Below are 27,724 nucleotides of genomic sequence, written 5' to 3'. Positions count from 1 at the left end.
AGGGTCACGGTATTGATTAGGTGGCATTGGCATTGACTGGGACTCAGTTGCCGTCACCAGGTTGTCACAAAGCTTCCACCTTAGGAGCGTTCCTCTCATGAGGTCTCAGGACTCTCTGCCTTCATTTCTTAGTTCTCTTCAACCTCACCACATTTCAGGGTTGCTCCAGCCTCTCGTCCTTGTACAGCTTAGTCTCTCTGCCTAGAATTCTTTCGTGCCATTTTTTGGCCTTGCAAACTCCCGTACGTTCTGGTAAGGTTCGACTCCTATTCCTTCCCGTGATAGAGCGTCCCCTTCTTTTGGATGCTCACTGATAAAATTGGCCACTTTCTTGATTCACTCTTAAAGATTTTATTTATTTGACAGAGAGAGAGAGCGAGAGCAGGAACTCAAGCAGGGGGAGTGGGAGAGGGAGAAGCAGGCTCTCCGCTGAGCAGGGAGCCCGATGCGGGGCTCGATCCCAGGACCCTGGGACCATGACCTGAGCCAGAGGCAGACGCTCAATGACTGAGCCACCCAGGCGCCCCTTTCTCGATTCACTCTTAAAGCAGCATACTTTCATGTTTGTTTTGTTCGTTTCTTAACATATTGTAAGTGCGCATACGTTTGATGAACTCTGGAGTGGACAGGAATGCAGTATTACTCATCTTTTATCTCTAACAACAGCAGTCAACACAAAGTTGACAAATTGGTGGCTTCCATATCCTTCCCACAGAACAGTCATTCCCAGCCTGGCTACTCCTGGCATCACCCAGGAAGCTTTTAGTCAGTATCAGTACCTGGGATGCAGTCTCAAAAATGCTGAGTTAATTGAGCTGTGGTCAGGCCTCGGCATGTTTTTTGCTGGTTTGTTGTAAGTTCCCTTGGTTTCTGTAACACAGCCAGGTTGATTAGTATCCCTGGCAACCATATCATTTGACCAGCAATGTTTTAAGATTTAAGTAATCTCCACACCCAGCATGGGGCTCAAACTTACAGCCCCAAGATCAAGAGTCACGTGTTCTACCATCTGAGCCAACCGGCTGCCCACTTGACCAGCAGTGTTTTAGAGAAAATGTCATTCGAATGCCTTCAGGTATCTGCTTCACACATTTGCATCACCTTTGCAGAGTGCACACTGGTGCCCTTGCGTAACGGGCACACCTCGATTTTTATTGAATGAGATCCTTACGTGATGCTAGCAGTTTGAGTTAGGCTGTTGTAGTTTAGTTTTTTCAGAAAGATTAAGAAATGAGTGTTGAAACACAGGACGTTAAAGCCAGAGAATGTACATGTTCTCTCTACTGGTGAGGGGAAGAAGGTTTCAAGTAGCAAGCTCTCTAATACTCTTTTCTTGCTTTTGCTTTTTCAAATTTCAGGTCTGAAAGCTAATAATGTTAACTACACGGTTCATTCAGTCAGAAGAGCTCTAGAAAATACTGCAGTAAAGGCTGACAATATAGAAGTATTTGCCCAAGGACATGGTATTATTCAGGTAGTGTTGTTTGTTGTGAAAAATGGATTAATCATCAAGATACAGTCTTAGCTATTACTGGATAACATTTCCTGTTGTAACAGTGATTGAGTTTATCTGATTCTACATTATATGATCATAATAGTTTCTGAACTGGTAAGCAAAGAGGATATGAAATCAGATTTTGTAGTTGAGACAAATTTGTTTCAGTAAGAGAGAAATACAGTAAACCTAAGTCACATGGAGGGTAGAAATTCCAAGCGAAGATGGGGAGGGTAAAACCTGTGAATCTAATGGCGTATGGAGGAGTGCCTGACTTTGTCACTTGGGACTAGCTGTGTGAATCTAGAGAGCGGAGCTGGAGGTGAGTGGTCGGGCTGGTGCTTTGTCTGAAAGGGTAGAATTCCCCCTTATGTAGGGTTACCACGTAGTTTAGAGAGGCAAATGTAGAAACTAGCTTTTCGCCTGTACTTTTTTATGACTGAAATTGAATTGGTAATTTATAACAAAATGTTTTCTTGACCGAACCATTGATATTTTACTGTTTGTATTCTTTTAATTAGGTTGATAAAGCCTATGACTACCTCGTTCAGAATACATCATTTGCTAATAAATTAGGTTTCACTGTTACCGTTGGAAATAACCGCGGCATCTACCTCCGAGACCCTGTTCAGGTGGCTGCACCTTCAGATCATGGCGTTGGCATTGAACCTGTATTTCCTGAAAATACCGGTTAGTAATAAATGGGCAGTAAGCCGAAGTGCTCACATTTGTGGTTTGAATGAATACTGTCGTATGAGAGAAATGCCATTTGGGTTAATGTTCTAAAGAGAAAACATGAGTTAACAATATTATTATTTTAAATCATATATATCTTAAGGGGGGTGGATGTGATAGCAAAGCAGGGATCCCAGTATCAGCTCAGCTCAGCCTGGTAACCACTGAGGAAAACAGTAGCCTGGGCCTTCAGTGACCCAGGGTTTTATCAAATTGTGGATAGTAAAACATCCATCCAGTTCCTTTTCTTTACCACTCTTACTACTTGGATGTAAGAGAGAGTTTCGGTTGGAGAATGGGAAATAGAAGCAGCCAGGGAGAACTGCAGCTCAAGGAGGTGTAAATGAAGTAGTCACCGCTGTGTACTTGGCATCTTCCTTTCAGTCAGATGCTGTTATCTGCATGCAGTAATGACAGGTATTCACGAAAACGCCTTATTTTAAGGTTACAGCCATGTTGGATAAAAGTGTGAATGGATCACAAGTGCCCTAAGATGTAGGGAAGGTTCTGTGACTGCTTTATTTAAGCTGTGTTTTGGAAGCCCAGGCCCTAGTGCATTTTACAGCTGATTAAACTCATCTGCTAGATTTTATGAGAAGATAGAACTTTTTAAAATGGAAGAAAAGGAAAAAAGTACTAATCTTTAATTTTTGGTCTTTTCCACGCTAGAAAACGCTGAAAAAATATCCCTTCAGCTTCATTTAGCTTTAACTTCAAATTCATCTTGGGTTCAGTGTCCCAGCCATTTGGAGCTCATGAATCAATGTAGACACGTAAACATACGTGTGGATCCCAGGGGCCTAAGAGGAGGATTACACTATACAGAGGTACTGGTGCATCTTCAGTGCTGCTTCCTAGTACTCTAAACTGTGTAAAAGCACCCCGTGCGGCGGTCTCTCTCCCCATTGGTCCGAAATGGTCAGGGGTGGTTATGCATGCATTTGTTTAGGCTGTTTGCTGTTAATTATGTGACCCAACATCAGAAAATTGGCGTGAACTTGTGTTTAAGACCTTTACTTTTTTTTTTTTTTTTTAAGATTTTATTTATTTGACAGAGACACAGCGAGAGAGGGAACACAAGCAGGGGGAGTGGGAGAGGGAGAAGCAGGCTTCCCGCGGAGCAGGGAGCCTGACGCGGGGCTCCATCCCAGGACCCTGGGATCATGACCCGAGCCGAAGGCAGACAACGACTGAGCCGCCCAGGCGCCCCAAGACCTTTACATTTTAATGTTAGATTAACTTACTCTGTGAATAGATGCCACTTTTTTTTTCTTTTTCTCTTGTAAAAGTTTATGGATACTGAAACTTACTCTTTTTTCAAGGTATGTGGCTATGATATAGCATCCCCTAATGCAGGTCCTCTGTTCAGAGTTCCAATCACTGCAGTTATAGCAACCAAGTAAGTAACAAGTTACCAACAGCTTACTGTTACCTGGAATTTTTTAATGGCTATTTATGGAAATAGTGTGAACTTTTAAAGGATGAATAGACCAGAATCAGGTAACTGGGCTTTAGTTCTGCTTCTTGCTCACAAAGTTCAAGGTGCCCTGTGGTCTTTTCTATTGCTTGTTGACTGTGAGAATCCCCCGTGGCATCGCCCGTGCCCTTTCCCTGTGCCAAAACTCCGCTGGGATGACAGTGCCCCTAACTGATCCATCTGCAGTATTGGACGGTATTACTCCGTCCCTCCTTTACCCCCCACCCCCCTCCACTGTCGTGCCCCGTCTGTGGGATCACTGTTTTCTCTGGTTCTTCCACTTCTCCTGTCACTGTTCCCAGACTCCCCCTTCCCATCTTGTCTTTTACCCTGGAACTGAGGAACTCTGCTCCCGTCATACGGCTTCCTGTTTAAGACCTCTTGGTGGCACTGCCCAGGATCGTGCTCTCTAAAATAGCAAACAGCAGTCCTTCAGAGCCAGCATTTCCCGTCACCCTGTCTGCGGTACAGACTTTAGCCAAGACGTTGTCAGTTTTGATTTATCCCATTTGACTGTGAGCCCGCTGAAGACTCAGGGACTGTGTCCTACAGGTTCCTCTGTGGAGCCCATGATACAGAATCTTCAGAACAAAACAAACTGTTGAGTAGATGAAGGACAAGACTGAGATGAGAATTCTGGAGACAACGGAGAGTTCTCAGTTAACAGTTTGTGCCGAGTTAGTTAACTGGTAAATAATAAGTATGCAGCGGGTCTCAGCCCGTAAGAAACATGAGATTCAGGAGATAAAAAGTGACACACACACGGAGAAATTGCAGAACACTTAAAGTCTCAGATTTTCCCTGAAGTCCAGTAGGAAATTAGACAAGATAATTTATAAGATTTAGGAATCAGCTGAGACATCATCTCCTTCAGGAAGCTTTTCCACGAACCACGTACCTTTTATGGCTTTTCCACTAACACTTCTGTCCACCCAGAGCGTATTATGTTAAATGTTTCTGGTGGTTTTTATGTCCTCCTGAGATTGGCCAGGGCAAAGGAAAATGTATTCAGTGTTGTGTTTGTAGCTCTTAACGACAGTGCCTCATATATATACTACGCACTCATTAAATGTTTGTCATACTGACTAAAATTTGTACTTTGCATATTCTTTAGGTTTCCGTAGTAGAAAATTACACATTTGACCTTTATGTGTCATTGGTTTCTTACAGAAATGCTATGGAAATAGTTTTCTTCTTTCCTGTGTCATTATGGCACAGGAAAGTGGGGTATTTTGGAGCTCTATAAGGAGTTTAATACCAGACTCAGTGCTATAAGACAGTATCAGTGACACAAAACATTACCTTTGATTTTAATATTTAGGACTCATGATAGTTCAGATTCTAATAATAGGGAAATCCTGTGAATGAGGGAGCTGTATATGTGTGTCTTATAGACAAATTGTAGCATAGACAAGTAAAAAGAAAAATCATCTACACTGGGCTATCTGGAACTTACCACCACTGACATGGTTATCTCATTGCAAAAATGAGATAATGTTGTGCACACTGTTTTGTAACCAACTTTTAAATCCCTGTGTTTGTTTCTGATGAACTATTAAAATCTCGAGTACCAGTGGGCTTACAGCATCACATTTAGCCATTTATTTTTATTTTCAGAGTAAACGAATCGTCACATTATGATCTAGCCTTGACAGATGTACATTTTAAACCTGGTCAAATTCGAAGGCATTTTATTGAGGTCCCTGAGGGTGCAACATGGGCTGGTAAGTAACATCTGAGTCTGTCCTGACCACGTATCTGTATGTACCTTCTATGTCTGCTGGGATTGTGACCACAGAAAGTTTAAATGTCTCCAATCCACGCTTTTGTCATAACAGTACAACATCTGACACCCTAGATTTGCTGTTAGGTTTGAAATATTGTTAAGATCTCGTACTATTTTGCACTGGTTCACACATCAAATCATTCAGGCTATCTTAAGATGTTTTAACATTCAAGATTTTAACTTAATTTAGAATAATACCCTATCTGTTAATGAGTAGAGTCAGAGTTGTATTGTGGAACAGCCCTGGGCTACCTGATTTCTTACAGGCCCCATGGAGTTGTTGAACAGTGAGCTTTGATAAAATGTACACTAATAATACTGAAGGAAAATCTATGGTTAATTAGTACTGAATCTAATATCTTTTCAGTGGTAAATGCCAGTAAATACAGTGCTCTAATTATTACGATTTGTCTTGGTTGGTATTGAAAATAATTAGGTTTTTTTTTTTAATAGGAATTTATTGAATGATCCAGAATGGAAGTAGCTCAGAGCATTCCGCAGTCTTAGATTAGAAATGTGCTGGGGGATGGGGAGGAAATGGGAAGATGGTGGTCAGAGAGTACAGGCTTTCACTTATAAGGTGAATAAGTTCGAGGAATCTCATGTCCAGCATGGTGACTGTAGTTAACTATTCTGTATTATGTACTTGAAATTTGCTAAAAGTCAGATCTGAAATAGTCTCACCACCAAAAAAAATTGGTGAATGTAAAGTGATTGATGTGTTAACTAACCTTATTGTGATAATCATTTTACAATATATATGTATATATCAAATCCTCACAGTGTACACCTTAAACTTAGGCAGTGTTATTTGTCAATTGTGTGTCAGTAAAATGGGGGAGATAAAGAATCAAAGCAAAAAAAAAAATGTACTGCAGATGTCTCCTGTTTCAAATAATTAGAAATACTGTCCTAACACTAGATTTTTTATTCTTAGCAATTGATTAGGTTCACAGAGCTCTGCGCCCACTTGACCTTGTGAACCAGAGACGTAAGCCTTGCTTTAAGTTCCCTGTATTAGAGTGGGTGTGCATTAGATAAGATGCTGATTCTGCTTCACAGTGATTTTGGTTTTGCCTCCAGCTCGGCCTCAGAATAAAGCTGAGGATGTGTAGTTGATGGTCATACTTTCTAGAAGTAGACAGGAGGGAGAGACTAGGAAGTTATCGATGAAGTTGAATAAATAGACGCTAATGGAATTTAGGCATGATAACAAATAGAAATTTCTAAAATTAAAATCCTCTTTATCAGGAATTGGTTGGTTTTTCAGCTAAAAGCGAGTTTCCTCATAGCAGCAGAGGGGCGAAAGGTTTTGAAAATAACCTGATTAGGAAGATTGTGCCTATCCGTGGACAGCTTGCTGTTCCGTGGTCTTTGCAGCATAGCAGTTGTTCATTTTAATACTGATTTGTTTATTTTCCTACCCTTTCATCTTGATTAATATTCTGTTGATTCTTTGTTTTTAAGGAAATATGCAGATTTCCTTTGAATATATCATTTTTTTTTCTTGAGACGTTGTTTTCTAAAAAGTTGGTATTAAAACAATCATATGTCTGTTTTAAATCCTGTCAGTTTAAAACTTGGCTTCCTCCCCTCTCATTTTAGAAGTTACTGTGTGTTCGTGTTCTTCTGAGGTGTCAGCCAAGTTTGTTCTTCATGCCGTGCAGCTTGTGAAGCAAAGAGCGTATCGAAGTCATGAATTCTATAAGTTTTGTTCCCTTCCAGAAAAAGGAACACTGACTGAAGCTTTTCCTGTCTTAGTAAGTTTTAATTACCAGTGTGAAATCCCAAAAATGATTTCATTTTTTATTTTTGGTATGGGCTAAGACTCAGTATTTGAATTTGATTTTATAGTTTGTATTGAGACTGTATCGGGGCTGAATATTTTATTAACGCTAAATAAACAAAGTAGGAAGGTGGGTAGTCTCAGTGGGATACTTGAGACCAAGTTGGTAAATAGTAATCATTTGAACTCTTCCATAAATGTAGTCAAAGGAAAGTACTGGTCTGCTAGATTCTGACGGCTTACACCATGGAGCTTGATTGGGATTGTTTCCTCATCACACAGGAAATTATTTCCTTATTTAAGATTTTTCTACTTGTTATTTTATTAATGCCCAGCTGTGAAGACTGCAGGAGGCTGTTTTGCTGTGTAGGTGAAGCCGCTACTGCTTTCCACCGGAATGACCTCCGTGTGGCAGGTCCCTACCCTTCCCTGGGCTGTGGTTCTTCCTCCATAGAAGCGGAGTGGACTGACGCTCTCTCTTAAGCCTGCTGCCTCGTGCGTTCACGCAGTGACAGCGTCTCTCCTGTGTCTCTTGGGTCTCCGGTGCCTGCTTGTGCTCTTGTCTGCGCTAGCATCCTCTGAGCCATCTTCAAACTTCGTCATGTACTGCTCACTAGAAAACCGAATTTAAAACTCAACACTAAAAATGGTTTTTGTTTTTAATTTTTTTTTAATAGGGAGAAAGATGTAAATGACCATAATTTCATTTTGCTTTGATGGCCAGGCAGCTCTGAGCCTGAAACTCAGCTGTGGGTATTGACTATGCCTTACAGAGCTGTAATACACCTTTTCTTATCATTGTTCCTACCATTTTTCCTTTGGTCTGAAGTTTTTATTCCAGTTTGTTTTCACTATTATTTTGTTGTGTGTGCTCCCAAAAAGCTGCCTCCGATCTATAACAAGCACTGTAGGAGTCTGAGTAGATAACTATGTATTTAAACGCCTATACTCTGTCTTTGCAACTGTAATTTTGTAACTCCACACACAGCTGTACAAAAAGCTAGAATTGCTTTAAAACACTGTTTATATTCAGTACTTTGAAAGAAAATGAGAAACAGGATTTACACATTTGTGATTTTTATTGTTCTTTACAGGGTGGGAAAGCAATTGAGTTTTGCATTGCTCGTTGGTGGGCAAGTCTTAGTGATGTCAATATTGATTATACCATTTCTTTCCATGGAATAGTGTGTACTGCTCCTCAGTTAAACATTGTAAGTTCCACATTTCCATCATTTTTAATGTCGGTTATTTGTGTTATGGAGAAATAATTCACTGGTTGGATTTAAACGTTAATGGGCAGATTACTTGTGGTTCTGAAAATAACAGTAGTCTTTGTTCATGGATGCTTATAAACTTTGCATTAGACAAGTTTATTTTAGGTCCAAATGTTTAAAAATATGGTTTATTATCAGTAAAGCTTGAGAACCTAATTTGATAAATATCCTTTGCAGCATGCGTCGGAAGGAATCAATCGTTTTGATGTTCAGTCCTCCTTGAAGTATGAAGATCTGGCTCCCTGCATAACTTTGAAGAGCTGGGTCCAGACCCTACGGTATCATTTAGTGTTTCAGGGCTACAAGTGTTGAGCATTGGCATGGTGGGAGTGGGGACATCTCTTACACTGTTTGAAAAGAGTCATCTTTTTAAATCATCTGAGTGCTGAAGGTGAAAATGCAGTTTCTGACTTCGCAGCCTAGGAATCCTGGCAGCTCTCTTAAGAGGCAGCCCCAGCAGTAGCTTTGAGCCTTAAGTAACGTGTATGTGAAGCTCTCAGTGTGGCACCTGCAGGATCCCCCGTGACATGTGCGTTGCCACCTGCAGTTTGGACAGGAGGGTGCAAGTCAAAACCTGTCCATCCTTAACACTGTTAGCAGTTGTTGCCCTAATATTGGGATCTGATTATGTTTTAAGAACTATTTGTTTACGTTTGAAAATGTTTCCATAATATTGCAAAATTTAAACACTACGTATTGCTATGGTTCAGTCAGTAAAGAATTCTGTAAGTTGATTAAAATATTATAAAACATACTGAGAAGGACAGAGTTTAGGAATGCTTATTGTCACTTTTATTGTACTGTGTTATAGATTTTGTTGATTATGTTTCTTTTCTCTCAGTAAATGAACTTCTGAATCAAATTACTTACGCGTTTGTCTAATTACAGCCCACTGAGTGCAAAAACAAAACCTTTAGGATCACGAGATGTTTTGCCGAATAATCGTCAGCTTTATGAGATGATCCTGACTTATAACTTTCATCAGGTAAGTGTTTAAAGTATAACCTCAAAATGAACTTTTTGGTTCATGAATCATGAAGTCAAAAACAAAGACAAGGAGTTTAGTATATATGTGTGTGTATATATATATGTATGAAATAGAGTCAAATAATTAACACTAGTTAATTTGAAATTATTCTTTGGGAAATTATAATCTCTGATGGTCCAAGTACTATTTGGGTCAGAAGTCATAAACTAATTTAGTGGTGACCTGGCCTTTGAGCCTTAGTTTTTGTATTCATTGATACCTATTCAGTGGTACCTGTCCAGTGGTTAGATGTCTCATCAGTGCCAGATGCTGTCTGATTATGATAGCGGGTCTGATTGCTTTTCTCTGAAGCAGGCGTTAAAACAATGAGAAGTCAGAATAACTCTTGGGTTGAATGAGCAATAAAGGTAGTTGACACTACTGTAAATATGGAATCTTAAGAGTTTATGTAGGATCAGTAAGATTTCAGCAAAACTCTTATTGAAGCATAATATGAATTTGGTTTTAATGTTCAGGAGATGATTGATTTCAATGAATTGTCAAATTTCAGTTTTATAAAGTACTTGGAGGTACTGAAGAATATATAGTATTCATTAATGCTTACAAATAGCTAGGTTTGTATTTTTAAAAACTTGTTAAAGAAAAATACCTTTAATTAGTGCCAAAATACTGGATGTTCTGCATTTTTAAAATTGGTTACCAGAAGAAAATATTTTTAATACTTGTAATGTAAAAATCTTATCAACAGCAGTGTTACAAATCTGCATTAGAAATCATATAAATTATATCAAGTAATCTTTTTTTTTTTTTTAATAGCCCAAGAGTGGGGAAGTAACTCCAAGCTGCCCACTACTTTGTGAACTATTATATGAATCAGAATTTGACAGCCAACTGTGGATTATATTTGACCAGAACAAAAGACAGATGGGTTCAGGAGATGCCTATCCACATCAGGTATAAAATTGGCAGTGATTTTTAGAATTAACTGAGGCTGTTTCCTGAACTACTGAATCTCTGATTTGTTATTTATGATAATTTTTGTTTTTCTGGGTTTGTTTGGGTTTTTTTTAATGCTATAGTTTTGTATTTAGTTCTTTGACATACCACTAGAAGCTCAGTTAGTTGTCTTATTATAAAACAGACTATGACAGCCTCTCAGCCATGTAGATCTGCTAAATCAAGTTTTGGGATAGACGAGGGCATGGATGATGCTTGCGAACACTAGCCAGCGTAGCTTTTTTTTTTTTTTTTTTAAGATTTATTTGAAGGGGAGGGAGCAGAGGGAGAAAGAAACCCAAGCAAACTACACACTGAGCACAGAGCCCAACACACGGCTCGATCTCATGACCCCGAGATCAGGCCCAAGCTGAAACCAAGAGTCGGACGCTCACCTACTGTGCCACCCAGGCACCCCTCGTGTAGCTTTTTATTTTAATTATTTCTTCTTCCTGCCCACTGCTTCTACCCATCTGATGGGCTGGGAGCAAATCATCTAAGATAATATGAAATGATCCCAGGTCTGAACTGGATGAAAAGCACTATGTAGCAGTGCCAAGTGTTTATTAGAACTTCCAGATTTATTTTTTCCTGAGACAGCTGTGTACTCCACACAGTGTATGCCAATCACTGTGCTTGGCACTATTGTATTAAAGGGAGAAAAACTTTTAATCATACAGGTTTTTTTGTTTGTTTTTAAGATTTTATTTATTAGAGTGAGCAAGTGAGAGAGAGAGCACAAGCAATGGGGGAGAGGAAGAGGGAAAAGCAGACTCCCCACTGAGCAGGGCTCCATCCCAGGACCTTGGGATCATGACGTGAGCCGAAGGCAGATGCTCAACCGACTGAGCCACCCAGGTGCCCCTTAATCAGTAGTTTATAGAAATTTTATCCCTGATTAAAATATTGTTACAAAGAAATGAGGTATTTCCTGTAACATCTATAATACTATGCCAGATAATGAAAATAATTCGTCAGGTTTTTTTCAGTTAACTAGTCAGAGAATGATTTCTTTTTTTTCCTCAAAAGCAAGCCAAGTCACATCTCCTCAGTACAGACTGGATTATTGCAGTGCCATTACTTTGTTGCTTTTAAAATCTCAGAAGAAACTGCTGATGCAGAATACAGCGTGCCATGCTCCTGAGCAGGTTAACTAGGTGGAGCAGAGTGGATTTGTATTCCTTGGTCTCTGCTGGCTTGCTACTTTTCCTGTGATAAAGAGGTGTGGCATTTTGGTTATAACATAAAGATTACCAGTTGTGTATATACACGTGTATGTATATTTGTCTTAGATATTATATGGCACCTCAATTTTGCTAGTTTTGGTGGTGTTTCATACATGTTTCTAAAGACTCATGAACTAGAAGTAGAAGATCATTGCTTTTATCAATCTTGAGCAGATACAGATTTAGCTGAGAGTCCAGGCGTAGCCTGTTGTGGGAAATTGAGGGCTCTGGAGCCATACCTGCCTTTAGCTCCCTTATCCTTTACTCTGCATGTGGCCTTGGACAATTCACGTGATGTTCCTGGCCCTGCTTCCTCACCTGCACCCTCAGGTCCTTGTGTGTAGGCGCTCACACTCGCATGCACTCTTCCTCACATAGTGTAAGCACTCTGTATGTAGTAAACTGTTCCTGTTTATCCTCTTACTGTAATTTCTGTTGACTTGGCTAAACTTTCCTTTTTCCAAATGTTCTTTGTCTTTTTTAGTATTCTTTGAAACTGGAGAAAGGAGATTATACAATTCGACTACAGATTCGTCATGAGCAGATCAGTGATTTGGAACGTCTTAAAGATCTCCCATTCATTGTTTCTCATAGGTTGTCAAATACCTTGAGCTTAGATATTCATGAAAATCATAGCCTTGCACTTCTAGGAAAGAAGAAATCAAGTAATTTGACATTACCACCCAAATATAACCAACCATTCTTTGTTACCTCCTTACCTGATGACAAGTAAGTGACAGTGTTGCTTACACTTAATGTGTATCTTAAATACTGTAATCTTTTCATGTGAGATCATTACATTGGGCTAAATTTATGGTATGTTGTCACTTACCATTTTAGACTAAGATTATTTCTCCCTTTGATTGTGGAAATCTGAGCTGTGGGAATTATTTCAGAATGTGATTGTTTTGAAGTTTTGCCCCTTGATTATCTTTCTGAGACTTTCTCTTTAGTTCCTTTTTTTCTCTTTTGAACTTTCTTACTAGAATACCTAAAGGGGCAGGACCTGGTTGCTACCTTGCAGGATCCTTAACATTATCAAAGACTGAACTTGGGAAGAAAGCTGTAAGTATCCTTTTTTTCTTCACCAAAGATTTTATTTATCTAACAGAGAGAGGAAACACAAGCAGGGGGAGTGGGAGAGGGAGAAGCAGGCTTCCCGTGGAGCAGGGAGCCCGATGCGGGGCTCGGTCCCAGGACCCTGGGATCATGGCCTGAGCCGAAGGCAGACGCTTAACGACTGAGCCACCCAGGCGCCCCTCCTTTTTTTTTTTTTTTAACACTGAAATTACCTATTCCAAAATTTCCATTCCTTTAAAAGATGGGAATTAATCCAACCCGTTAGAATGGGTAAAGGAGAAGCTCTTCCTGGGGGGAAAAAATTGAGTAGTTTTTTCCCAAATTACCAGTAAAGGTCAATTAAGATTTGATTGTATTTTAAAATATTTAGTATTCTTTTTTCCCGGACCTAAGTACTTGGCCCTGAACTGGTCCTACCTTGCATGACTAATATACTTGAACTTCCCTTGAAACATGTAGGTCCAGATTAAACTTGGCTTAAGTGAATGGGATGTTTAAAATTAGAACATTTTATAGGATTTTAACCAACATAATATTGTGGATATAAAAATAAGTCAGGTCTTCTTGGGTTACTTCTAGAAAACTAGTCAGAACATTTCTAACGAGCAGTATTTTTCCTCGCTTGTACAGACCTTTCTCTTGTTGGAATTTTGCATAATTGTGTAGATAATTAGTATTTCTTTTGGCATTGCCTTTTGTAGTTTTAAAATCATGCTATTAAAAACATGTTTCTGGTTTTTACATTGTAGAGATAAAACATTACAACTGGATAGGTACCTATTTTAACTTTTCCATCTGTTTTTGTTATATATTTATTATGAGAATAGTGTTTATGTGGGTCTGTCACCTTCTGTCATCATATTAGTTCAATGCCAGTAAAGTTGTCATTCTTACAGTTTTGCATTTCTCCTCAGCATCAGTTCTTACATAGTGGTCTACTACCTGATGCTGGAATCATAAATGCCATTACCAAGATGAATAGATTTCTTGCATCTTAACAAGTATACTTACTTCTTGCCACTATTGAACCAGAAGTCACTTACCGGTGTCTTAGAGGCATAACTTAGGAATTCTGTGCTTTGAAAAAATCGTTTGCCCTGACATTTCTTGAGTCTCATTTCAGTCGATACTGCAGTTGACCCATGAACAACATGGGCTTGAACTGCGTGGTCAACTTATATGTGGGTTTTTTTTTTTTTCCAGTAATATAGTACAGTACTATAAATATATTTTCTCTTTCTTGTGATTTTCTCAATAACATTTTCTCTAGCTTACGTTAACGTAAGAATATATACAAAATAATATGTTATTTGACTGTTTATATTATCGTTAAGGCTTCCAGTCAACAGTAGGCTGTTTGCAGTTAAGTTTTGGGGGAGTCTATACAAGGATTTTCAACTGGGGGGTGAAGTAGTGTCCCCAGCCCCCATGTTGTCCAGGGGTCAACTGTACTTACTTATATATACACTTTAGTATCATTTGAAGTGAATCAGTAGTCACTGACACTGGAGTTCATAGATGCGCTGATTTAAGAAGTCCTAGTCTTTTTTTGTAGGCTTCACTTCCTGGGCAGCAGGGCTGCTTCCAACTGTGGGGCTCCCTGGATGGGGAGATGGGGTTCTCACCCAGATAACTCTTCTCAGGTGTCTGCTTCCTTGTGATGATTATGACAGAAAAGCATTGTTACTAACACTGCACGTTTAGCCATTCAGAGATAGTTACTTCTTTCAGAGGCATAAATTATAAAAGTATGGGATTAACTGGAGTTACTACTTACCAGGTAATTACTTATGGGATAGATTTTCTTGAGAGAGAGCAAAAACCTAAAGGCATAGAGTTAATTATACTTGCCAGCACCTTGTTTGTTTAATCTTACCTCGTAGTTTTGCATTTCTCACCGGTTTGGTAGTTGGGAAGGTGAGTGTTATTTTACTTCTGCCTTTCACGGTCACCTTGAGTGATGATGCCTGGGCGTATGTGATTGTTGTGATGTCCTTGAAATGCACCTCTAGACTGTCAGCTAAATTTAATGTTTTTAAAAGTGTTTTGATAAGTAATAGATTTTGCTGAACTCAGTTTTTCAAATACAGAGTTGAAAAACATTTGCCCTTAGGAATAACCTATTTGATTGCATTCTTATTAAAGTGAAAGTGGCAATGTTGCTTTCTTTAAAAGCCTGCCATTTTGATCGTAGACCTGACCCTTCTAAGTACGGAGACACATGCAGGTGGGACGTAAACTGGAAGACAATTAGACAGAGGTGGTGTCTCCATCCTGTGTAGATTGTGCATGTTTTCTTACAGAATGTCCTTCTAACTCCCAGGGGCAGTCTGCAGCAAAACGACAAGGAAAATTTAAAAAGGTACTGATTGTCAGTTCTTAAAAAAGATGTCTTAAAGCCTTATTTGCATACTAGTTAAACTTTTTTTTCTGTCACCTATTATAAATCTTTTTTTAAAATCTCTCCCTTAGTTTCCTTTCTTTAAGTTCTGCAGTATAGTGCTTATAGCTTGTCAGTGTTGACATACTGCTTTCCTGAAGTGTTTTTTTCCTGCCATAAATCGCTGGAAGATCCCTGTTTTATATGTGTCTAGAAAACAAAAATTATTGCTATTCATTTCTTAGCCACAGATAGGATACCAAATAGTAATATTTGAAATTTTGCATATCTCAAATCCTACAGAGAAATGAATGTAATTTTTTTTCTTAGCTATATAAGCCAAAACAATTCTTTTTAAAGTCTAAAAACATTCTTAAGTTGGATGATTTGATTATTAAAATATTATTAAGGAATTTGAAAAAAAGTTTATTCCCTGCTCTTGTGTCGTCGTGCTGGAGGAGCAGAGACAGAGCAGTGGGCAGTGGGAACAGAAATAAGGACTGTCCACCCCAGGTTAAAGTTGACACTAAGAACATGACTTCCCTACAACCTATTAGACAATCTCTGATTGACTGCGAGAGCCAAATTTAACGAAAAAAAGTAGAATTGTGCTTCGAGTGCACTTAGTGAAAGGGATAGACAGACTCCACTCTGGCATCATTTAGCATGTTAGTGATCTCCTCTGCAGGCAGGAAGCTTTGCAAGGAGAATTTGTATTTTAAGGTATAAATAAGAGATAACTCTGTTTCTTAATTCACAGTGATGTGAAACTGGGGATCACCATTTTAGAACAGTTGAAGTCCCTTTATTTAAAAGACTTCTGTAACGTTTATATTGTCATGTAGCAGTAAACACTTTGTTCAAGCGAAATGCCCCACTGGGAGTCATCTCTCCAGTTAAGGGAATATCTACTTCACTGTAGGCCAGTGTTTCTCAGCTGAGCGTTGTGACCCATTTGTGGGCCGTGTACATCATTTGATGAAATATAACCAGCTTTTTTTTTTTTTTTTAAAGATTTTATTTATTTATTTGACAGAGAGAGAGAGAGAGCGAGAGCAGGAACACAAGCAGGGAGAGTGGGAGAGGGAGAAGCAGGCTCCCCGCCGAGCAGGGAGCCCGATGCGGGACTCGATCCCAGGACCCTGGGATCATGACCTGAGCCGAAGGCAGATGCTTAACTGACTGAGCCACTCAGGCGCCCGAAATATAACCAGCTTTAACGTGAAAACAGAATAAAGTAGGAAATGTCATTCATCAGACTCATAAAACAAATTTCTCTTTATTTATAGATTGTTTATCTTTGGGTCATTCTGAAAATAGCATGAAAGCCACTGCTTTAGAAAATGAGGAAAAGGTCTTCTAGGAGCCCATTAAAAATAGAAGGTGCTTATCACAAAAGCATAGCTGGGGTTTTTTCTTCCTATTGTATATTTTGGTTGACCTTTTTGGAGTTTTCGTGGATTTTGTTTGGATCAGATTGTATAAGATAGGAAACTATCAAGTGAATAGGAAAGTTACTATTACTTGATGGTTAGGAAAGCTTTATATATAAAGAACTTGGGCGGCTACAGTTACCTCTTCCCAGTTCTCCCTGCCTTATAATCTCATTACCAAAAAGATCTATATATTAATTTATTGTCAGAACAAAATACCAACTAGCTTTTGGTGCATAATCCTCAATGGATTTGTCCTTTGGGTCTCAGTGACTTTTGAGTTGGCAAATGCAGGTTACCTTTTTTAAGTTCATTGTCATATGAAGGAATATAGTTACTTTTAACATGATAAATAGCATTCCAGTATGATTTTAATCTTTAAAATAACTATTTTAGTTTGTGTAAAGGTATTAAAGTTCTGAATTTAGTTGTTAATAACTTAAGAACTAAGGAAATTGTAATTTTTGAACCAAAATTTAAATGGCGGTACATTATGTTATCCAAAGAATAATTATGAGTTTTGCAGGTAGCTTTGACTTTCAAGGATATTGTCCAAACACTGTCAAAATACTCGGTGAATAGCAGAAATAATATGTTTTTTTTAGAAAACTTACTCTTAAGTATCTACTATAAAGAACTTCAGCATTTCTGCTCTGAAGATTGCTCTTGACTATCTTTTTAAATCGTAATCAAAGTTTCTCAAGACTTAATGGTACAAAATGATTTCTATTAAATTGACCCTATAATAAGTCCTCAAGAAGCGAGTTGAAAAAATACTGACAAAAAGAACAGGTGAACATGATAAAACAAAAAATAACTCCATTTTTCTTTTGATTAGGAATTAAAACTACCATGTTTGTAATTTTTAATAATAAAAAATTACTGTCCTGAAATATTTTATTAGGATTATAGTAACACTTAAAATTGCTAATTTGATATATTTAATATACAAAATGCAGATCACAAAACCTTGATTCCCCCCCCCCCCCACAACAAGGTCATTCATCACAAACTCTCCCTGTCTCTTGTGCTTTTAGTTTTTAGTGATAACTTATGGTTGCCATGGTACAGGGTTTCTTTCTATTTATAGATCTTTCTTAGAGTTTATTGTTAATCATAAATTAAGTTTAATGGATTGCTCATTTTAAATTCAATTCTGTTTTCTCTCTTCTGTACTAAAACATAATAGCAGATGCCTTACCTTTGAGCTTCAGAGGAGGAATTGCCTCACAATAGAGACTTCCTTCCCATCCTGAAAGTTGCCCCTCTCCCTAATCAGTCAAGGAGGAGGGGGGACTAAGGGAGGCTCAGGTTAGGTTAGAATCAGCATGGACTGCCGAGTTTCCTCCTCCGGACAAGTGTCGTCCCTGTTCTAGTGCAGTGGAAGTACAGGACTGCGTGAACGGAGGGTAAATTTTGGGAGCTGTCTCTGCCCCTCGAGTTCTTCAGTATATTATCTGTGCTGTACAGATGATATGGAAATGATCTGTTCCCATAAGAGCTTGGTGTTTAATTAGCAACTCCCAATTTTGCAGACACTTTTCGCCCCAGCACCTAGGAAAGTGAACTCAAGAGGAGGGAAGAAAGATGGGTAGCAGGGTCCTGAGGAGCTTGCCCAAGTAGAACCCTGCTTCTTTTGCCCCGTCCCACACTGCACATGCGACCTTGGCTTGCAGGCGCTAGCTCCTGGCCTCAGACAGAGCATGGCACTGACATGGCTGAAAGTGGATTTGTGTGGTTATGTCACATGAGTGGTTTTATGTGTGTTAATAAGGAGTCATAGTGAAGTAGTAGGTACTGTTTTATGTTGGAATGCTATTAGAACTACTGCAACAGTAGTTCCTTATATTTACTCTTATAATTTTACCCCAAAATAAAATTTAGTTGTGAAAATTGTTAACATGTGCATATGTATGTTGTATTTACGCCTAAAAATCCTATTTAGGAGAAGGTGGGGGCTCACAATACTATTTTCTTGTCTCAGCCTGTGTAAAGATTTTTTCTGAAATTACTGTGATTAGGAGAGTAAAAGTCTTGGTAACATATTTTTTTCCCAATTTTAGAAATTTTGTTGATTAAGACAAAAAAGGTTTTAATTTAGCATTTGTAATGTAAACTTAGCGCTAGAATTGGTGCAATTGACTTCGCGATTCAATTAAGGACACCTGGTTCTTGTGCCAGAACCAGATCTAGCGAGTCTGATAGGGGATTTCAGTTCCCAGATACTGCGTTAGTTTTTGCAAGTGGAGACTTATGTGCTTTAACAGAATAGATGGAAAACAGATATAATTACACATTTCTCTGCTCTTTTCAAAGCAGAACTTCTCAAAGGAACTATCTGTGCTTCTTTACTTCCTGTTCTCTCTGCATCTCTTTCTCAGTCAGCCCTCACCCCCGCTCTGCACGGAGACTGCGTCTCTTGTCGTGGGGACCAGCCACCGCTGCCCAGTTCTGCAACTGCGCCCTCCTCTCCCTGGCATCACCTCCATGACTGTCACTGGTTAACCACTCCTGTTTCTTTCCACTGGCTCGTCCGCGGAGCCCCTCTGGCGTCTGTCTCCTTCACTGCTGGGCATCTTTGAGACCGCAGAATGCTTTGATCAAGGCCTGGGCTTCCTCTTCCCCTCCCCCAGTCCTGCCCAGTTTTATTTGGCCCCTCGTTTTAAACACCATCGGCAAGCACTGTCAGTTCTGCCTTCACGATTTCTAAATCCGTCCACTTCCTCCTCTTGTACAGACTGTTCTTCAGATCTAAAGATCAGAGCAGTGCTGGGAGTCTAGGCTCGCTTCCTAACTTGTCTTCTTCCTTCTCGACTTCTGCCCTCTATCATCCATTCTCCAAATAGTAGGAAGAGTTATTAAAAGCAAACTAACATTTTTCATCCATATAGGATCCAGAGTTACGAAACAAAAAGCAGAAATCTTGAATCATGTTCACTGCCTGGCCTACAACTCTCCTGGTAGGCTTCCGGTTGCATTTAGAGTACAGTCTGTATTTTGGTCCTATCTTCTATCAGCCCCGTCCCTGTGGTTGCTGCCCACATGCGCAGTGCCTCCAGCTGCGCTTGCCCCGTGCACGCGTTCCGGGCTTTGCATGTGCCCGTCTTCTGTCTCCAGACACTTCTTCCTCTCTTCAGTTTGGTTAATTAGGCCCACGGAGGTTCGTTCACTTAGATGGGATATTCCCTGTTCAGAGTGGCTTCACAGCACCATTTGCCCGCATTGTTCCCCACCTCACTGGGCAGCCGCTCTGTCCCTACATTCTGTTTCATTTTTTCCATATCATGTGGTGTCTTCTGCGACGATTCACTACCTATATATTGTGTGTCTTCCCCCACTAGGCTATGTTCCCAGGGGGCAAGAGAGGGCCTTGTCTGCTTTGCCCTCCACCTCTTAGAGCATTACCTAGCACGTCACAGGGCCTCAGTAAGTCCTCTTGATTGAATGAAGAGATTTCTCTTTAAATTTACATAGAAAAGAGGCTCTTTTTAAAAATTCTAAGTTACTTCCTTCCCTTTTCAAGTAGAAGATGTGAAAGCTCAGTAGACTTTGGCAATTAGCATTTTCAGTAATCCAGTATCAAGTTAAACTAAGAATACCAAATACCCTCAAATGGAGGGAAGTTTGTTCTTACCTCCTCTATTTTATTTTTTCAAGATTTCATTTTTAAGTAATCTCTACACCCAATGTGGGGCTCAAACTCACAACCCCAAGATCAAGAGTTGCGTGCTCCACCGACTGAGCCAGCCAGGTGCCCCTTACATCTTTATTTTAAAGGAGATTCAGAAGCATCAGTACTTTAAAGTTTGGGAGAAGATTCCTTTGATCACAGATTGGGATTTTTTTATGTTTTGTGGCCCTTAGGATCTGGAATATGTTGTAGTACAACTCAGGGCAGCCCGTGTTCCTGAGATACTCAGGTACTGAAGATGATTTTAAAATGTGTAAAATTAAGGATGTTAATCTGAGACTCTCTCCACATTCATAGGATGTGATCCCTGTTCATTACTACCTAATACCTCCGCCAACAAAGACTAAGAATGGCAGCAAAGATAAAGAAAAAGATTCAGAAAAAGAGAAAGATTTAAAAGAAGAGTTCACTGAAGCATTACGAGATCTTAAAATTCAGTGGATGACAAAGTAAGTTTAACAGTGGGTGGTAAGGTTACAGGGGCTTTTATTTTAACCGCTTAACTCTGATTTGCTCTTGGAAGAGAATTTTACTGAAAAGCATTAAAACAATAAAAATCACTTTTTTGCCTGCCCTCCGGAGGGGATCGTCCTGTTATTTTCTCTGTAGTTGTGCAGGTCGCAGTGTGAATGGTGGTGTGTCCTAGTTTTCTAGTTACTGTTTGATTTTGGGCGTTTCTTAGGTCATTTAATAGTCCTTTAAAATACCATTTTAATGACTATGTGGTATGCGGTCTTGTTGACGCAGTACAAGCCACTTAAATACTCTCTTTGGCATCCACATTTCTAGCTTTTCTCCATGGTGCCGCGATGGACGTTTTTATACATGTAATTTCTTTAAATATCCATCGGATCACATCTTAAAAGTATAATTATTGAATCTGTATTATTAACACGTAAAAAAATCACCTTGAGATGTTCTGCCAGATTGCCTTCTAGAGGGAATGTCACAGTTCCTACTCCCTTCAGTGGCCGATGGCCGAGCCTGTTACGCCATGGAACTGAAAACAAAGCCTTGCTGCTAGAGGTCGAGAAAAGAAAAGGCCTTAATTTGCATTTGGTGGTCTTAAATTGCATTTCTTAAGTTATGAAATTTGAGGGTTTGAACGCTGTCATTGCATTCTTCATGTGGTGCCGTCAGTGGAGCATGTTCTGTACTGGTTTTCTGTTGGGACAGCAGAGTTTTCTTTTAACTTTTTCACATAAAAGATATTAACGCTTTGCTGTACTTGTACACACTTTTCCCCCCGCTTATTTTTTTACTTTTAGCTTACTTTTTACATAGTAGAAGTTTATTCTCTCTAGTCAGATGGATTGCTTTTCCCCTTTGTGTCATGCAGTATTTCTCTGACCACTGCTCTCCTCTGGGAGTCCTCATTAGCTGCACGTGCGCGTCCTCACGGTCCTCAGCTCTTCTAGAGAACAGACGTCATCATGTCGTGAAAATAATTCCCAGGGACTGAACAGTGACAGGGTCCGTCTGCATTCAGACTTAACCTTTCCACTTGAAACTAGACTGCGTCTCCACCAGAAGTCAAAGTCTGTAAGTCAGTCTCTGCCTGATTGTAAGATGTTGTAAACAGTTGAAAATACATTGTAAATCTTCAAAAGCGAAATGGCAGAGATTGACTTCTGGCACAGAAGCGTGAGGAGTCCCAGGAACCCAGTCCCCCTGGAAACTGGTGAAAATCCTTTTTTAAAAATCAGCCTTTTAAAACCTCTGGAGATGATTGTAAGGGCATACAGCAAAGGATGAAGAAAGATCTATTCAAGAACATCTATAGTTTGGGAAGAAAAGTGAGAATCTGTGGTACTTGAGCCCAGGCCACTCCCTGCTTCCACACCGCCAGCTCAGGGACACGGTTCCTCGAATCCAGGCCACTTGCAGCCAGGAATACAGGCTCTCAGACAGGGGACTCTCCTCCTGGGAGAAGCGCTGAGGTGGAGTGATGAGCCAGTGCCCGGGGGGGTGGGGCGGGGGGAAGCAGAGGGCCTGCCTTAGGTGTGGTGCTGCTGAGAACACTGGGCCCCCCCAGCCCAGCCCAGGGAGTGGTGGTTTCAGGGCAGGCAAGGCAAGCCAGGAAGACCCCGGACTTCTGCTCCCCCTCACCCATTTAGTCAGCTTTATTCAGCTTCCCCATTCAAGAACGGAGAACGTCTCTTCATTCATCCAAGACTTCAGATTTTTCAGAAAAGTTTACATTTTTCTTATACATTTTGGACATTTCTAGATCTTCTCATCTTTCTTGCTATATGAATGTTTTTTCCTCCTCTTTATACATCTATACCTAGCATGTATGAAAACTTGATTCTTACAGTTGGTTTTTCTAGGTTAAGCATATTTATACTACCTGCAAATAATGATAATCCTTCTCAGTAATGATACTTTTGTTTCAGATTGATGGCTTATGTTATGGACTGGAACTTCAAAGCAGTGTTAAATAATAAGGAAGACAGAAATTGTTTTCTTTCTAAAAGAAGCAAAATATAATGTTTCTCTCTTTCTTATATACGTAGGCTGGATTCCAGTGACATTTATAATGAATTGAAAGAAACATATCCTAATTATCTTCCTCTGTATGTTGCAAGACTTCATCAGTTGGATGCTGAAAAGGTCGGACATGTTCATTCTTAATATGAGTATTTCATTTTGTTTGTAACATTAGATTGTTTATACGTTGAATAAAAATGCAGCCTCGTATTTGTCTTGTGTTCTTGCCAAATGCAAACATGTTTCTACAAATTGAATGTTCTATTAACTTTTTTAAATTTTATTATGTTAATCAGCATACATTACATCATTAGTTTTTGATGTAGTGTTCCATGATTCATTGTTTGCTCCATTCAATACGTGCCCTCTTTTTAATACCCATCCCCCGGCTAACCCATCCCCCACCCCTTCCCCTGTAGAACCCTCAGTTTGTTTCTCAGATATTAACTATTTTCATTAAGGTAATTACAGGACTTCGCCATTACTATGAGTTCAGCTTAGAATTCCTGCTCATATTTTTGGTCAGTGGGAGGACTAGTAGGAAAGATATCCTGAGGGTTGCTTTTCTGACATTCACCTCCAGGGCAGGGGTCCTGGCCTGCTGCAGATCTAAATACCTGCAGCAAACAAAGAACTCCTACTTCGCATTAACTTTGTTACTGATGCTAGTTTTTAAGAATTGGCCATAGTTCCAAACTGTCTTAACAGTTCTCGTTGATAATGTTGGCCAGTAGGAAAGTGCTAGCCATAAACAATTAAAAATTATCAGGGGTTCAGAGTGAACTTGAAGGTGTTGAAAGGAGACCTCTAAGACTCACTAGAGGAGCAAATTACGAAGAGCACCACGAGCACCATGGTGATTGTAGTTAGACTCTGTTGGGTCTATTCTTGTTTCCTCTCATCTTTGTGGTTTTAATAATAAACTAGGAAGAATGTTCATCAGCAGGTGCTTTTTTCCTTTCTGTTTTCATGTGGTGTGCGACTGGAGTAACCTAGCCAGTCGTGTTTCTAAGATGCCCAGAAAAGGAGTTCCCTTGGTAGAAAACACTACATTTCTGTGAACCCTTTATCTTGCTTACCCTCACCATCTAACGTCAGTGAGGAATGTGTCTTGGGTATTCCCCATCTGAGCTCAGGTCCACGATGCTGACATCGTGGCAGTCACAGTACGGGCGGCACAGAGCCCCCTGGGCTCCGAGTCCACTGCCCAGCCCCCTCGCTCTGGAGTTGTGACTCTCGCGGTTAGGAGGACAGAAGTGAAGGTACTTTGGTGTACTCACTGATACATCCATTTCTTACTTCTTCCTTTTTTTCCTCCCTAGGAACGGATGAAAAGACTTAATGAAATTGTTGAAGCTGCAGATGCTGTGATTTCTCATATAGATCAAACGGCCCTAGCAGTTTATATGGCAATGAAGACTGACCCCAGGCCCGATGCAGCTACTATAAAAAAGTACCTAACCAGTAAATAATCTTTCTTGCATCTCATTTCTTAGTTACTTTTTAAAATTAATGAGAATATTCTTCTTTTCTGATATTTGTTATGTCCCTAGAGTTAATCAGTATGTGGATATTCCGCCCTTAGATATTTCATAATAATTTTCTTCAGTCGTTTGAGATTAAGCAAAAGAAAAGGGGTTTGCTTTCTCTGCCGTTAGGTGCTGTTGTGGTGGAGAGACTTGAGTAGCTGTGATCAAACAGTCGCGCCACTTGGGGATTTGTGGGAACTGGACATACGGAGAAGGCAAAAAAGATTAATTTCTAAGTGTTCATTGACCAATAGCATGAAAAGCCCAGATTTAGTTTGTAATGCCTGGTAACACAAATAAAGTCAGGTTGAAACTGTCACCTAGCAACTTGAATTAGGAACTGGTATAACAGTATCACATGGGGTGAAGGGAAGGGGGTTTATGGTTTAGCTTTAAAAAACCCAGTGCAACACGTGAAGCAGGTGTCGCCCGGTGGTGGTGCCTGAGTGTGTGGCTCCCGCACGTAGTGTGATCGTCCCTCAGCCTCCGGAGCCTCCGCCTTCCTTGAATTCTCAGGACCATTTTGTGGGAGCTCTTCCGATATCAGCTTTCCCTCCCTCACTTTGGTTTATTTTCACCCGGAGGTCATTACCTTTGAGGGTAGAAATATCACCTCCTCCTAGAGCTGTTGCGGTGACTCCCTCAGCTTCAGTCACGTTACTACTTTCTCTCTGAAGTTCTTGATTCTAAACTGCTAGAACTCTGGGTATTATGTTGTTTGTACTAATACTACAGCTTTTGTAAGTCTACAAGTGGTAGTTTTCAAGCAGAATAAAAATTATTCAAATTAGGTTGTTGGCATGATCTGCACCCTTCCCCACCTTCTAAAGGAAAAATCTCAGACATGGCTGTTTTGTCATTGGCCATTTGTGAAGTGCCAGTTATGTACAAGGAATTATTTGAGATATTTTGAATACATTATCTCATTTAAACTTCATCTTCTAAATAACATACCAAGTAGGGGCGTTTTTACCCCGTATCTGCCGAAGAGCAAGCAGGCTCGGAGCATGCACGGCCGGCCTAGGGTGCCAGTGCTGGAGCCGGGAGAGCCGGATTCACGCCGCGGCTCTCCAGGCTGGGTCTTTCATTTCTTGATAAGCAGCCCCTTGCACTCCTGCCCATCTTGAGAAGATTCATACGCCTCATTTCTTTCTCATAGAAATGCGTCCGCCTTGCCCATCTTCCTGCTTCCTTTCTGTGTCGGGGGGGCGGGGACCCCTCTCCGAGGCCGAGCTTTGTGTCCCGGCCTGAGTCCTCCCCTCCCATCTCCTTCGTAGCTGCCCTCCGCTGACAAGCCCCTTTCTCCGGGTCTTCAGGGTCTACGCCTCAGCCAACAGTCATATATCTGGATGTCTCCTGTCCCCTCTGGGGCCCCTGGGTTCTGGCTGGAATAGTCTACACTGCACTTACTTCCTGAATTCCATTCCATGTTAACCCTGTTGCCGGAGGAGAAGTCTGGGCTGGATCGCCCGTGGGAAACTCATTGTGGGAAACCGTGGCCCCTCTGAGGCTGCCTTGACCTCACTGTGGCCTCTGCTAATAGCTGCCCCCATCCCTTCTAGCATCTGTTATTTCTTAGTTTGTGAAAGTGGTGTCCTCTCTTCAGACTCACGTGTCTAGGAAGTAATGTTTGAAACTTCAGTTATTATGAAGGTCCATTTAGCCCTGCTGCTATTTTGGCCTGTCTTTCCTAGGTCTTCCTGTCCACAGAGGAAACTCTTAATTCCAGGTTAAAGTGAGTCACAGACCAAGACTAGCTGTGTTTTCAATCTTACTAGTCCTCTGATGCAGAAGGTGAAGGTACTAGCTCGGATGTGATTAAGAGTTATGGTAAATATTTTAAATTGTGAAAGCCTGTAGGGAGGAGAGCTGATTTCATTTGAAATGGAGTGGAGAAAGTCTTGTGGATCAAGTATTTGATCTGAGCTGATCCGTTCTGAGTTAGATGAGGGTAGGGAAGGAATATTCCAAATATGTGGAGTTATTGGGTTGTTGGGTCTGGCAGGTAGTTTAATCAAGGACTGGCACGTACAGCACACCTGTGTCACCCCCTAAGTTCTGCGTCCTTCCAGCCCTTCTCTGGGCAGCCAGGACCAATCAGCACTGCCATGGATGATCAGACCCGCCTTGCCAATCCAGTTCTGTTCCAAGGCCTCCTTCTTCACAAAATGGGGACAATAATTGTGTCCAACTCCTGGGGTTGCTGTAAAGCATAAATGAAATACCGGTGTAAGACATTTCAGAAGGTGACTGGCATCGAAAAGGTGGGATGAGGGGGGGGGCGCTCAGTAAATGAGAAGCTCTGTACATGTCCTTCAATTCAGAAGTCCTTTTGTTCCTGAGTCCAAAGTAACCAAGCAGTTCCCTGACACGTTTCCCCAAAAAGAGTGAAAGTTAGTTCTTTTAAGCTTCGAAACTCTTTGCTGAAAGTCCTAGGCATCTTTTTTTCCCTAATTTTATCTGTTGCAAACATATTAAGATGGGTAACTTTGTTGGGTTGTAACAAGTTGTTTTCTCATTTTCATTATCTTTTGTACTAATTGTTGATTTTTGTAGCGCCAGCAGATTTCATATGCTGCACATTCCACTCCTGAGTCCCTCAGAATCATTCTTACTGTTAGACAGTCTGTTTCCATGTCTGAGTGCCCTGTGGGCACCTTCTCAGCACTTTTAATCCTCATTTTCTTCACACACGTGGGACATGAGTTGGACAAAATGCGTCAGATAAGCAAGTATCCTAAAGACTACCGCTGTCCCCTGGAGTGTAGGTCATTACTGTATTTCATTCAGCAATGATTTATTGAGTTTCTGTCCTATGCCAGGCATTGTCTGAGCACTTGGAACACATCAGAACAACCCAGGTGCCTGGCCTACAGCAAGGCAATTTTACGGTGGTGATTAAGAGCAGGGATTCTAGAAGCAGACTCTTAAGTAGCTTCAAGTCCTGGATCTGCTACTTCCTAACTTTTGGACCTTGAACAGATCTCCGTGTGCCTCAATTTCCTCCTTTGCAAAATGGGGATAATTAATAGTATCTTACTCATAGAATTGTTTTGACTGTAAGTGAGTTAATATGTGAAAGTGCTAAAGCAGTTTGCTGGCATAGAGGAAGCATTTTACAGTGTGTGCTCTATTTATAAATGAAAGTTAAGTTCAGCGCTGAAAGAACTTCTGTACTTTGGTACATAAATGTGTGATGATTGCTATTTATAAGAAATCTAAATACCTAAAAGATGCTCTTCTGATGTAGAGTTACTTAGGTGACGGAATTTAGAGCTGAACAGACTTTCACTTTTGCTTTATGGCATTCTGTTTCAACCAAATACAGCTATCCTAACTCATTTAATCTGTATGTATA

The 27,724-nt window shown here is 40.3% G+C and overlaps 1 protein-coding gene across 8 annotated transcripts in view; it reads left to right on the top strand.

The window, feature by feature from the left end:
* TPP2 (tripeptidyl peptidase 2) overlaps positions 1 to 27,724 on the top strand; it is a 68,528-nt gene that overhangs the window by 36,723 nt on the left and 4,081 nt on the right. For 3 of the 8 annotated variants that reach the window (XM_027589776.1, XM_027589774.1, XM_027589778.1), the window contains 16 exons: positions 1,359 to 1,474; positions 2,017 to 2,185; positions 2,900 to 3,057; positions 3,553 to 3,629; positions 5,325 to 5,431; positions 7,099 to 7,253; positions 8,374 to 8,490; positions 8,731 to 8,831; positions 9,442 to 9,538; positions 10,358 to 10,495; positions 12,248 to 12,492; positions 12,750 to 12,828; positions 15,167 to 15,205; positions 20,645 to 20,796; positions 22,864 to 22,960; positions 24,160 to 24,290. In XM_027589776.1, the coding sequence (XP_027445577.1) occupies positions 1,359 to 1,474; positions 2,017 to 2,185; positions 2,900 to 3,057; positions 3,553 to 3,629; positions 5,325 to 5,431; positions 7,099 to 7,253; positions 8,374 to 8,490; positions 8,731 to 8,831; positions 9,442 to 9,538; positions 10,358 to 10,495; positions 12,248 to 12,492; positions 12,750 to 12,828; positions 15,167 to 15,205; positions 20,645 to 20,796; positions 22,864 to 22,960; positions 24,160 to 24,290 (1,978 nt within the window). Of the gene's footprint in view, positions 1 to 1,358; positions 1,475 to 2,016; positions 2,186 to 2,899; positions 3,058 to 3,552; positions 3,630 to 5,324; positions 5,432 to 7,098; positions 7,254 to 8,373; positions 8,491 to 8,730; positions 8,832 to 9,441; positions 9,539 to 10,357; positions 10,496 to 12,247; positions 12,493 to 12,749; positions 12,829 to 15,166; positions 15,206 to 20,644; positions 20,797 to 22,863; positions 22,961 to 24,159; positions 24,302 to 27,724 lie in introns of all 8 variants that reach the window. The other 5 variants (XR_003519154.1, XR_003519155.1, XM_027589777.1 and 2 more) reach the window with 3 other exon arrangements.

The sequence above is a fragment of the Zalophus californianus genome, chromosome 3 (genome assembly GCF_009762305.2).
Source record: "Zalophus californianus isolate mZalCal1 chromosome 3, mZalCal1.pri.v2, whole genome shotgun sequence".
Taxonomy (NCBI): Eukaryota; Metazoa; Chordata; class Mammalia; order Carnivora; family Otariidae; genus Zalophus; species Zalophus californianus.
Note: the sequence above shows the minus strand (reverse complement) of the source record. Positions and strands in the feature narration are given on the sequence as shown.